At 38.6% G+C, this 12,124-nt stretch overlaps 1 protein-coding gene across 2 annotated transcripts in view; it reads left to right on the top strand.

Annotated features, from left to right (window-relative positions):
- si:dkey-91m11.5 (PH_BCR_vertebrate and RhoGAP_Bcr domain-containing protein) overlaps nucleotides 1-11,235 on the top strand; it is a 35,051-nt gene extending 23,816 nt beyond the window's left edge. For both annotated transcript variants that reach the window (XM_041998999.1, XM_041999000.1), the window contains exons 9-23: nucleotides 52-173; nucleotides 421-586; nucleotides 786-905; nucleotides 1,118-1,193; nucleotides 1,285-1,389; nucleotides 1,494-1,568; nucleotides 2,023-2,120; nucleotides 2,308-2,439; nucleotides 6,201-6,260; nucleotides 6,902-7,011; nucleotides 7,394-7,533; nucleotides 7,717-7,851; nucleotides 7,930-8,035; nucleotides 9,572-9,731; nucleotides 9,823-11,235. In XM_041998999.1, the coding sequence (XP_041854933.1) occupies nucleotides 52-173; nucleotides 421-586; nucleotides 786-905; nucleotides 1,118-1,193; nucleotides 1,285-1,389; nucleotides 1,494-1,568; nucleotides 2,023-2,120; nucleotides 2,308-2,439; nucleotides 6,201-6,260; nucleotides 6,902-7,011; nucleotides 7,394-7,533; nucleotides 7,717-7,851; nucleotides 7,930-8,035; nucleotides 9,572-9,731; nucleotides 9,823-9,912 (1,695 nt within the window). In that variant the 3' untranslated portion in view covers nucleotides 9,913-11,235. The remainder of the gene's footprint in view (nucleotides 1-51; nucleotides 174-420; nucleotides 587-785; nucleotides 906-1,117; nucleotides 1,194-1,284; nucleotides 1,390-1,493; nucleotides 1,569-2,022; nucleotides 2,121-2,307; nucleotides 2,440-6,200; nucleotides 6,261-6,901; nucleotides 7,012-7,393; nucleotides 7,534-7,716; nucleotides 7,852-7,929; nucleotides 8,036-9,571; nucleotides 9,732-9,822) is intronic.
- Nucleotides 11,236-12,124: the final 889 nt, after the last annotated feature.

Here is a 12,124-nt window from a genome sequence, read left to right as displayed (position 1 = left end):
GTTTGTAGTATTTTTTGTGTTTTGAAGCGGCTTTGTTTTTCTCTGTGGCAGAACCGACAGCTGCTGAAGGATCGCTTCATGGTGGAGCTGGTCGAGGGTTCCAGGAAACTCCGCCACGTTTTCCTCTTCACCGACCTGCTGCTCTGTACCAAACTGAAGAAACAGACTGCAGGGTGAGTGTAAGATGCAGGTTTGTGATCTGAATGAGCCACTGGTCCTGCTGTGGAGTGAGTCATTCTTCCCAGAAATTTCTGCTTTACAGTTTTATTTTGACTAATTAGTTGTTGTACTGCGAGATAAAGGTTGTAGCTCTTAACAAGTTTTTTTTTTTTTAGCAGTCTTTTAACCAGCAATAATCTGAGGAAAAGACAGGTGGGAAAATAAGGAAGCTTTAAAACTGATATGGATATATTCTTACAGAAAGGGGCAGCAGTATGACTGTAAGTGGTACATCCCATTGGCTGACCTAACCTTCCAAACTATCGAGGACAGCGAGTCCAGCCCCATCCCTCTGGTCCAGGATGAGGAGATTGATGCGATGAAGATTAAAATCTCCCAAATAAAGAATGATATCCAGAGAGAAAAGGTAATACCAGACGTCCTGAAGTTAAAGCTCCTCTTTAAAACCTTAATGTTTTTTTTGTAATTTTATTCACTACAGAAACACCGGGCTTTTGCACAACACAAAAATAAAATGAAGAACTTAATGATTATCATGGAAACAGAACAATGTGTGCAGATGGTGGGTTGTGTGGTACTTTAACTCTGTTACTGTTTATTTGCAGAGAACAACAAAAGGACCCAAAGTGATCGAGCGGCTGAGGAAGAAGTTATCAGAGCAAGAATCTCTGCTTCTTCTTATGTCCCCAAACATGGCGTTCAGAGTGGCCAACAGAAATGGCAAAGTGAGTCAGAGGCTTCTAATTTCAGTGTTTATATGATTTTTTTAAAAAAAGAAATATATATATACATATATATATATATATATATAATGGAAAATGGTGTTAAAATATATCTTGGAACATCAATAATCTCTTTATTTAGTTTTTGCTGCCCTCTGCTGCTGATTCAGTAAAATACAAGAAGGTACAGATTAATACTTTTTAATGTCTTCCAGGGTTTCACATTTTTGATCTCCTCTGACTATGAGCGAGCAGAGTGGAGGGAGATCATTCGTGAGCAGCAGAAGAAGTGTAAGTTTTATTTTATCTTCTTTTTACCACCATCACATGTCATTATCTAAGCAGTTATAATGCCATTTTGACCCCGTAATGTGATTTTCAGGCTTTAAGAGCTTCTCTTTGACCTCTCTGGAGCTGCAAATGCTCACAAACTCATGTGTGAAACTACAAACTGTTCACACTATTCCAATGACCATGAACAAGGAAGGTAAGAGCCATGTTGCTTTACTTGTTGTCCATTTAAATTGAATTCATTTGTCAGATACATTAAGTACTATATTTAATCTTTAACTTGACTCCTTTCTTGCACAGATGACGAATCCTCAGGTTTATATGGTTTCCTGAACGTCATTGTCCACTCTGCATCTGGGCTCAAACAAAGCTTAAGTAAGCACTGCTTTGTTGTGTTTCTGATTGTAAATCATCTCACTGATAATTCTTGAGGTTGCATGCTGTGTCATCATCCTCTCTGTCACCCTCACCCTCACTATCCCTCTCGCTCTGTGGCTGCCAGCTGGGTGGGCAGCTGGAGTGGAACAAGTGGGATTAGTCAGGAACACTGTGTACAAGCTGCCTTAAATATGTCTTCAGCTACTCAAACAACTTGTCCCAAATGCTACTTGGTGAAAAGACCAGTTGCATTGCCTGAGTCGAATATTAATTAATTTAGACGGTGATACTAGGTGTGTAACAATAAAAGCTAAAGAGAGTTCTGGTTGTTCAAAATTCCTGTAGAAACTACTGTGTGGGCATGTTTCAACTAGCTGATGAAAATGAATCATTAGTGCTTTAGTTTCATTTCATTTCCACCATTAAAACTAGTTCTTTTTGTATTAACTAGATCTGTACTGCTCCCTGGAGGTGGATTCCTTTGGGTACTTTGTCAACAAAGCCAAGACACGTGTTTACAGAGACTCTACAGAACCCAGCTGGAATGAGGTGAGAGTGCATAACAGACTGCAGAAAGTCAATAAGTGAGAGAATTCTCCTTTGTTGCTTAGTGACTTTAAGAAAGCCAAGTTGTTTCCCCCAGTTAATAGTTAATTAAACCAGAAGAAAAAAGACATTAATTTCCCATAATAAGGTAAATATAACATGACCCGCCTTTATGCTTCTTCCATGCAAGGAGTTTGAGATTGAACTGGAGGGCTCTCAAACTGTAAGGCTTTTGTGCTATGAGAAATGCTGCAACAAAACCAAACAGAGCAAAGAAGATGGCGAGATCACAGACAAGATCATGGCCAAGGGACAAATAAAGGTAAGCAAGCTCTGGGTTACAGAAAACATCTTTCTGTTTCTGTGATGTACAGTTTGAAGATGCTGATGGTGTTTGTTTTACTAGTAAAAGTCAAACAAACTAATAAAGGTATTTCTTGCAAGCCAACCTCTATGTCAAGGTGTAATAATTATATGTATCTCATGGCACCCTGATGGAGAAATGGTTGGGCACGTACTATATGGGCTACAGTAGCAGCTGAATTATTGGCAGATGTCAGCAAATGCTATTAAAAGTTACAGATTGAAATCAGCTCATAATCGGTGGCATTTATAAGAATACCTTTGCCTGTGTGAAATGAGCTTTCCCCCTGTTGACTGTTGTTTCCAGTTAATTCATGGAGGTGTCTCATCTTTGTTGATTAATGCCTCCTTGTGAGGGCCTGCTACTGCTGAAGAAGAGAGTCATGAGGCTGCCACTGGGTCACTTCAGCTTGACATCCCGATCGTGCGCGACTGAGGCCGGATTAGACTTTGGGATAGCCAAATGTAGCTGTTGGCACTGATTTGCAGTATCACCGAGAGAAGGAGGGGATAGAGCTCTGGTTGATGAGCCAGAGAAAGGATTTCCTTGGTGCAGACAGGTGGATCAAGCCACACTAGAGCCTTTGAGGAAAGGAGCATGTGGGTGCTGCGGGTGGTCAGATATTGCCACATAAATCAACAGCTTGGATAAAATGCACCCGTGATGCACATAATACTTGAGGGACCTTGCCTTAAATCAACAGAAAGCGAAAAAGTAAAATATGATAAGATAGCTGATTTAAGTCTTACCTTTCCCCAGAATATTTCTTTCAGGTTTTGGCTCAAAATGTGATCAGTCATTTAAACTTACCTGTATGCCAGTGCTTTAAAATGCTTATTTAAGAACCCTTCTTTTAAAAAGAAGGAAATGTCTAAGGAAAATGTTTTAAAAAAAAGCAAGAGACGACAAAGAATTTTCCCTATCCTTAACAACCCACACTTTCTAAACTTAAAGCAGTTTAAATCTATGTTATATGTAGATTTTTATTATTTTTTTACACTGCTTCACTTAGGCCTCACACAGGTATTCACACTGGCACTAAATATTTAATAAAATCCATGGTTCACTAGTAGTGCCATTCTCTGTATAAGTGGTCATTAACTATTGGCTGCTCACTAACCTGCACAGCAAAGGTGCTTTTCAGTCAAAATACTGCCAAAGAAAACAAGAAAAACCAAATTTTATTTAATGAAATGTCTTAGTTCAAATTTAGACAAACAGGGGTCAAAGAACTAATCCTTTAACAGCCTGCTCTACTGTTTGGTAGAGCAAATCTTTCTGTGACTGTAATTTATTTAATTAAAAACCAGGTTTATTTTTGTATGTTTACTTTTATTTGGATCCCCGTTAGCTGCAGCCAACACCTGCTACTGCTCTCCCTGGGGTCCATGCGTGCTGGTTGTCTTACTGGTTGAGCCAAGTTTTCTAGTTATCTTTTAAAGTTGTCTTGAGCAATAGTTCTCCAGCTATAAAAAAAGTTTAAAGTTTTTCTGTGGACATTGACGGCTTCTTTGCTCATTTCCAGTTCAATTCTTGTACCTGACTGTAGAACTTTGAACACAAACCGAATGCAGCACAAATTGGTAAAAAGTGCTAAAAACAAACAAAAGTTACAAAAAGAATAATTGAGATATATTTTTTGCAGTGCTTCACTTAGGATGCTCTGGTTGAAGCAGATGGCTGGTGATAATTCTTCCTGTTAAAAGGGAGTTTTTCCTCTTTTCTGTCACCCTGTGCATACTCAGGATGGAGGATTGACTAAAGTTCCAACTCATCTTCAAGCCCAAAGCATTCAAAAATTTTATTATGAATTCACACAAACAAAAAACAGAGAAGTCACTATTTTAAATCTCATAGATTTGTAATCGCTGGAGGCAAATGAAATGATTGTAAATATAAAAAATAAGTTAACATGAGAGAAACTTAAATGAAACAAAAATAATTTATTTATTTATTTAACAAACATAAAACACACAGAGAATTACTGAAGTGAAAATAAATGACTAAATAAAGGATTGAGAATTAAATTAGAGTAGACTAAAAGTACAAATAAGAATAAACACATATATCAATTTTAATTTTGGAAAACAAACTAAAATAAATAGATAAACAAACAGTTTACTTCAGCCGCACATCTATGGTTAGTTTATGTAGGTCTACAATAGATTAAAAATTCTCCTTACCTACCAAAAAATAATTAGCTACAAACCCTACAGCTTTTATCCGGCAAGAAAAACATTAATGAGATGTCAGTTTCTGAGGCACGTGTTTGCTCAAGGGTTAAAGGGCACTAATACTAATAAGTGCTTGGCTTAAGAGGATCCTATTTAGCTACCTGTGTTGTTACCAGCCAACATTCTTCACAGTGGCAGGCGCGAGCACGTTGGTAATAAGGGTAGAAGGGGATTCTCAGGAGTTAATCCCTTAAATCCATCTGGGAAGTAGAGCAACACAGAGGCAAGCGTGGTCGACTGGCTGTATGGCTTTGTTCCTGTTCAGAGACCCACTGGAATTAAAGAAGTTGGAGTCTGACAGTGTCGAGACAAAAGGATGCCTCAGAAACTTGGATAAAAATTCCACAAAGATGATCCAGATTCATCAGGATGTGATCAGTGGCTCGATCGTTATGCAGGGATTCAGGACCTGCTGCTCTTGTTAGACAAAGGTTTAGTAACTAGTTGTTTATGTAGATCAGTGCTGCTTTGTTTGTTTGTTTGCTGCGGGTCTGTGGAAGCAACACTGGAGAAACACTCATGCCAGAAATAACAGAAATAATGACTGAAAGTAATCCTAACGAGGAGGAGAATGTGAATTGGTCCAGCAATGGACTAGAAGAGGAGGGAGACACAGCTGTGAGGAAACCCCCGGGCACAGGGGCACGTCTGTGGGACAGAGTCCGCAGCAGTCTGCTCAGACCAAAGGTAAAGAGATGGGAAGTAAGCTGTGGGATGATCAGCATGGTATGCTGCTGAGAAGGATGTTTTTATGCAAGGAAAACCAAGTCTGCTTATTTGCAAAGTGAGCTTTAATGTATTTTGTGCACCTTGGCACTGTATCTTCTGTATTGGATAGAATGAGCTTTCTGGACACTGTGTGAGTTTGCACTTTATGCCAGGTATGTGTGTTTTATGTATCTATTTTTAATCCATTTTATTTATTTCTGTCTTGAAACTCTTTTAAATGTCTCTTCTGCCTGCCACGGGGACTGTAGATGGAAACTAGCTAGAGCTAAAGCCTGGTGCAGTACTCAGTCTGCTTTGAGTTTAATGTTTTACTGTACATGGTCCCTGACAAAAGAAACTATTAAATAGAAGAAAATATATAAAAAATATTTGCAGTTTTGTGATGCATTGTCTTTTTTCTGTTGGGTTTAATGTCCTTTGAGATTTATAAGAGTTTATAAGTTTTTGCTCTGAATTTTTGATGAAAAAAGGAGAATTGTTATGCAAGTAGATTTTCTCTGAACAAAGGATTATCTGAAATAGATTGTAAGGTTTCTTGGGTGACACAACATCTGCCATGTTGTTCAGGCGCAGTGCTTAGAAACAGGAATATGATGCTGTCAGATTACTTACGCCTCATCGCTGCTGTTAAAAGCTGCTGCTTTATTCGGAAGATGACTAAATTAGATCAGTGGCACATGAAAAATGACACATAAAACTCTTTAAAGTAAAAGTAAAATTAATTAGTGATTGATTTAATGTTTTTTTTTCTCTTAGTTGGATCCCCAGACGCTGCAAAATAAAGACTGGCAGAGGACAGTGATTGCCATGAATGGGGTAAGCGCTAAAGCTGGATTTTGGTTCACAGATTCAGATTATTTTAGATTATTATTTACAGGAAATTTATTGAAAATATAGTACATTTTCAGCTCTTTCTACTACTGTCATATGAAACGGCAAGAGGATGCTTGGAAGCCTGTCGACTTTATCTGTTTGAACAGAATCAGTCAGTTTGACTTAAACCTTTATCCCAGGATTAGCTGTATTTAAAGTAATACGGATTTTTTGCTTTTATTTTTGTGTGACAGAAAACAGTAAAGTTAGGCTTTTTTGGGTCTGTTAGGATAACTTAAATACAGGTTTCACAAACATAAAATAGTCATGTCTTTTTATTTGGCTTTGTTTAAGCTTTATATTAGAAGTTTTTGTTTCAGTGGAACTAACTTCACCTTTGTAGACCTAAGGGATTATTGTAAGACCAGCTATAAAGGGAGACTCCTGTGGATAAGCTGTAACCTATATATATTTAACATCATAAAAAGCATAATACACACCTAACTGCCGCTTATTATTGTTGGGATTGTCACTTTGTTGACTCTCCTCTAGCCACAAGTGGCTAACTTTGGCTAGCTGTGAAGTTTCTAAGGAAATGTTACCAAATAATCATCTTCATGACGGCCTTCTCCAACCTGTTTCAGATTGAGGTGAAGCTTTCCATGAAGTTCACCAGCAGAGAGTTCAGTTTGAAGCGAATGCCTTCAAGGAAACAGTCCGGTGTCTTTGGAGTGAAAATCAATGTAGTCACTAAGTAAGTTGCTGATACTTTTCATTATTTTTTTATCTATTATTTGTCAAAGAGCTGGATATTTTTTATTTATTCTGTTTTTGGGGGGGTTTAGGCCTTCAAGTCGGAGGCAAAATTTGCAGCCTGAAGCTGCTGAAATTGAAGCAGCTAAAGAAAATTTAGCTATGTCTGATTTTTATAGCGTACACCCATACTTTATTTCTCACAGACAATCCAAAATATCCTCCATAAACAAGCTTTGAGTTTGACCCAGATTGATACAATACCCTAGCTTTCACAAAGTACAGGGTACTCTTACTTCAGTACTGGCCTGGAGTGTTTACAGTATTTTTATGTGTTGGATTATAAGCTGCCTCTTCAAGCCTCATGTCTGTGTTGTCATTAGGCGGGAACGTTCCAAGGTCCCACTCATTGTTCGCCAGTGTGTAGAGGAGATTGAGCGACGCGGGATGGAGGAAGTTGGGATCTACAGAGTGTCTGGTGTTGCAACTGATATCCAGGCGTTGAAGGCTGCCTTTGACTCGAGTATGTTAAGCTTAATTTTTTTTCTTCTATCCCCAAAACTGTTTTATCAAACATAGGAATGATGTTTGACAGGATAGAGACAAGATTCTTTAGACAAATCTAAAGGCAGAGTCTGGTAGAGCCATACCCTGCTCAGAAGTGTTGTCAAAGCTCACTTTGCAGCTTGTCTCATGTGCCCTGCAGACAATAAGGATGTATCTATCATGATGAGGGAAATGGATGTAAACGCTATCGCGGGAACATTAAAGCTATATTTCCGTGAGCTGCCAGAGCCGCTCTTCACAGATGAGTTGTACCCCAACTTTGCAGGAGGCATCGGTGAGTCATTAATTATTTTCTTTTGTATAATTCCCATTGGTCACAGAGTCAGCATATCCATGTTTGCATGTCTTGCAGCTTTGTCTGACAGTGTGGCCAAGGAGAGCTGCATGCTCAACCTGCTGCTGTCTCTACCAGAGCCCAACTTGGTGACTTTTCTCTTTGTGCTTGACCACTTAAAAAGGTAAAAAAAAAAACAAAACAAACAAAAAAACAAACAAACTATAGAATATTTATGCCATTACTTATCCGCATCAGCTGTATAGAAAATACTGGGAATATAAGAATATTCAAAAAGTACTATTTTAAAATCTTACAAAAATACACAAAGAAAAATGTACAACTACTTAATAAAGAAAATATACATTTGCTGTTTAATATATAAATGGTCTTTCCTTGTGCTACTGCTGCTATGCAGTAATTTATTCTATTCTATTCTATTCTATTCTACAGTCATTTAGCAGAGGCTTTTATCCAAAGCGACTTACATTTGAGAGTAAGAACAACACAAGCAAGAATTCAAACAAGATGGGACGTCATAATTAAGTGATAGTCAGACTGCTTTGAGTCCAGTTGGACCCAGGTGCTGTCATGTAGTGCTAGAGGCAGTGCTTCAGTACTTGGTTGAGCCAAAGAGCTGGACAAATCTTTCTAACTCATTCTGTTGAGTAGAAGAGTGAAGCTAAGTGTGGAAATGCTCCTTAAACAACTGAGTCTTTAGTTTGCTCTTAAAAGTGGATAAGGACTCTGTGGATCGGACAGAGTTTGGTAGATCATTCCACCACCGGGGGACAACAGAGAAGAAGAGTCTAGCTACTGATTTTGCGCCACGTTGTGGTGGGAGCTCTAGGCGTTTTCACTGGCAGAGCGTAACTGTGGAGAAGGAGTGTAGCTCTGGATTAAGGAGTGATGGTAGACCGGAGCCGTTTGGGTTATTGTTTTGTAAGCCAGAAGCAGAGCTTTGAATTTGATGCGTGCTGCAACTGGAAGCCAGTGAAGAGCGATTAGCAGCAGAGTGACATGAGCTCTTTTGGGCTGGTTGAAGACCAGACGTGCTGCTGTGTTCTCGATCATCTGCAGAGGTTTAACTGAGCATGCAGGCAGGCCAGCCAGTAAGGAGTTGCAGTAGTCAATGCGTGAAATGACCAGAGCCTGGACCAGGAGCTGTGCCATGTGTTCAGTCAGGTAGGGTCTGATCCTCCTGATGTTGTAGAGAGCAAATCGTCAAGACCGGGAAACTGAGGCAACATGGTCCTTAAAGGTCAGCTGGTTGTCTACCATGACACCAAGATTCCTGGTAGAAGATGTAGGCACAAGCGTAATAAAGTCAAGCTGCATGCTTATCTGTGGCGGTAAAGAAGGATTGGCTGGAAAGACAATAAGCTCAGTCTTGGACAGATTTAGCTGAAGGTGGCGATCCTTCATCCATGCGGAGATATCAGCAAGGCATGCTGATATTCGCATTGAGACGGTTGTGTTATCAGGTGGGAAAGAAAGGAAAAGCTGAGTGTCATCTGCATAGCAGTGGTAGGAGAAACCATGAGAGTTAATGACTGCACCGAGTGAGGAGGTGTAAAGTGAAAGAGAAGAGGGCCAAGCAGGGCCAATTTGCCATTTTTCATATGGTGTTGCTAATGCAACCTTTAAGTTTGCAGGCTGACTTGGTTAGAATTTTGTAGGCGTGAGTAAGTTTTTCATTGTTTTTGTTTTGTTTTTATAGGGTGGCTGAAAATGAGGGCATCAACAAGATGTCTTTGCACAATCTTGCTACTGTTTTTGGTCCCACTTTGCTTCGACCTTCTGAAAAAGATAGCAAAATTTCATCCAGCTCCCAGCCAATCTCTATGAATGACAGCTGGTCCCTGGAGGTCATGGCTCAGGTAAAATAAATATCATGATAGAGATTACTAAAAGAGTCCCATTTGAAATACTTATGTGGGTTTGATTATATCTTCTGTTGTTTCTTTGTAGGTTCAAGTCCTCCTCTACTTCCTTCAGCTGGAAGGCATCCCGACACCTGACAGCAAACGTCAAAGCCTTCTCTTTTCTACTGAAGTATAACAGGAACATGATGGACTTTTCCCGCTCTAAGGAAGAATGTCGCCGCCTAATGAGGTGGATGCTGCTGAGCAGCCAAATCTGTCTGCTTCATTCTGAGTGCTTTTTTTAGCCACCAGGGGGAGCCATCAACCTTTTGAAAACTGGAAACAGCCACCATGATCAAAACCATTTCTGTGAGAGATGAGATAAGCATGTGTGTTCTGTTTACATAAACCTGCTGTGTCTGTGAAAGAACTAAAACATCTCTTTAAGGTGTAAGGACAAGATATATTGTTCCCTCTATCTTTATTTATTTTCAATTTCAAGAAGCAATATTTACTGTACTTTGTAGTTTCATGGCTTTGTTCTGTTACTGTGCACATGAGCTCCAGATTCACAGAGAAGGACTTCTGCTGTTGTTGGATTTATTTCTGGAGGTAAGTAAATAGTTGAGTTAATGGACAAATATTTTTCTTGTCTGTACATGTTTGTTTTTTCTTTTTCTTTTCCAAGAAATGTCTGTATTGGTTCAAAGTCCACCCGTGCCAACGTTCCTATGCTGATGATCAGTAGAGCATTTCAGTTTTCCTAATGTTTACATTCTGAATGTTGCATAGAATTTAACAGCATGAGACTGAAGCTGTAGTTAACACAACATGCAGGCATGTTGACCTAAACATTTGAAGTGTTCTGTTTTCTGTGACATACGGTTAATGTAGTGACCTTATCCAGTTCCCAGGTTCTTGTAGTGGTGTTGATTGAACTCCTAAGTGGATATGAGTGCTTTTTGAAGTGGTACAGAAAGGTGAAAGTAAAGCCACTCCATAAAAAAGGCTCAAAACTTCCAATTTTCCACCTGTGGAATGTATACTGTGCTATGTGTAATTTTCCATTCCAACGCTGTCTTTTTGTCTGTTTTATGTGTCCACTTTTTTATTTTAGATTATGTCTGTCTTTTTTTTTATTTAGTTGGAGTCATTTTGTTGCTTTCTGCATTCCTTCTCTAGCCTTCTGCCTTCAAATAACAAAACCATACATCTGTAGAAAAGAGCTCATAGGGATTACCTGAGACACCAAATATTTGCCTGTAGGACCTTTCAAGCACAGCAGTTCACTGATTTTTAAATTTTCTAGTTTTCTGTCAGGTTCATTGTCATCTCAAGATTTATTTCAAAACTCAATAACATTTAATCTTTTTGTTTTCAAATCACTACAAATAGTCAAACACAAACTGTAACCATCAGAGCTTTCGATTCATGTAAAACAGCAATAAGTCTTGGTGATACTTATAATGGCCACTGTGTCGTGCATGTATGATTTTATGTAAATAAAAACTTGGTAACCTTATTTATTTTGTTGGTGTTTCAAAGTTATAGGACTTATAGGAAGTGTGTGAGGTTGAAATAAATCATGCAGATTTCAGTTTGCATGTGTACTTGATATCATTAGGCAATCATGCATGAATTTCCATGTCTATATAGATGGCATTCACTTGTACTTATCTAAGGAGACAAATGAAATCAACCAGATCATCTTAGAGGTAGAATGGCTTGAAAGGCTTAATTTTCTGCATCTAAATTTTGGGAAAGAAGTGATTGTGTTTATTTTTATTTATTTATTTTTAACTCTAAACCAGTAGTTCCCAACCTGTTTTCTTTGAGAACCGCCTTCATGCAACTACCAAAACTTAGTGGATGCCCATCCGCCCTCTGCTGAAACTATGTTTGGCTTTATGCTTTCATCGGCTAGCTTCTAGTCACAAATGATGCACAATGAGGGAGTCCTGCTCTTTGATAAAACCAAAGTTAAGATAACTGTAAACATAAAGGCTTACTATTTCATAGGAATGAATCATCTGCACTGTGGTGTTACTCAGAAATGTTTCATTAATGAAACAGAACAATAAAGATTATCAGAACAGACATGAACTACTCCACCACTGTAAATTCACTAGCTCCCTGACCTCGCTAAACTTCACAATACATGGACAGAAACTGATTAAAGACAGGCCTACTAAGTAGTTTTTTAAACCTTTTGACTTAGGATATAGATTTAAAATATTGTTGTTTAGCAGATTTTTATGACCCCTATTTATTCACTTTGAGACCCGGTTAAAAAAAGAAAAGGGTTTTCAGGTTTCAAAAGGCCTGTTTCATGTAAATGAAACATCCAAATGACAAAAATACTTAACGTAATACACCTCAACTTCTCTCTGTGTGGACATTGCCTTCAT

This window comes from Melanotaenia boesemani, chromosome 11 (genome assembly GCF_017639745.1).
Source record: "Melanotaenia boesemani isolate fMelBoe1 chromosome 11, fMelBoe1.pri, whole genome shotgun sequence".
Lineage (NCBI taxonomy): Eukaryota > Metazoa > Chordata > Actinopteri > Atheriniformes > Melanotaeniidae > Melanotaenia > Melanotaenia boesemani.
This window is presented reverse-complemented; position numbering and strand designations above follow the sequence as displayed.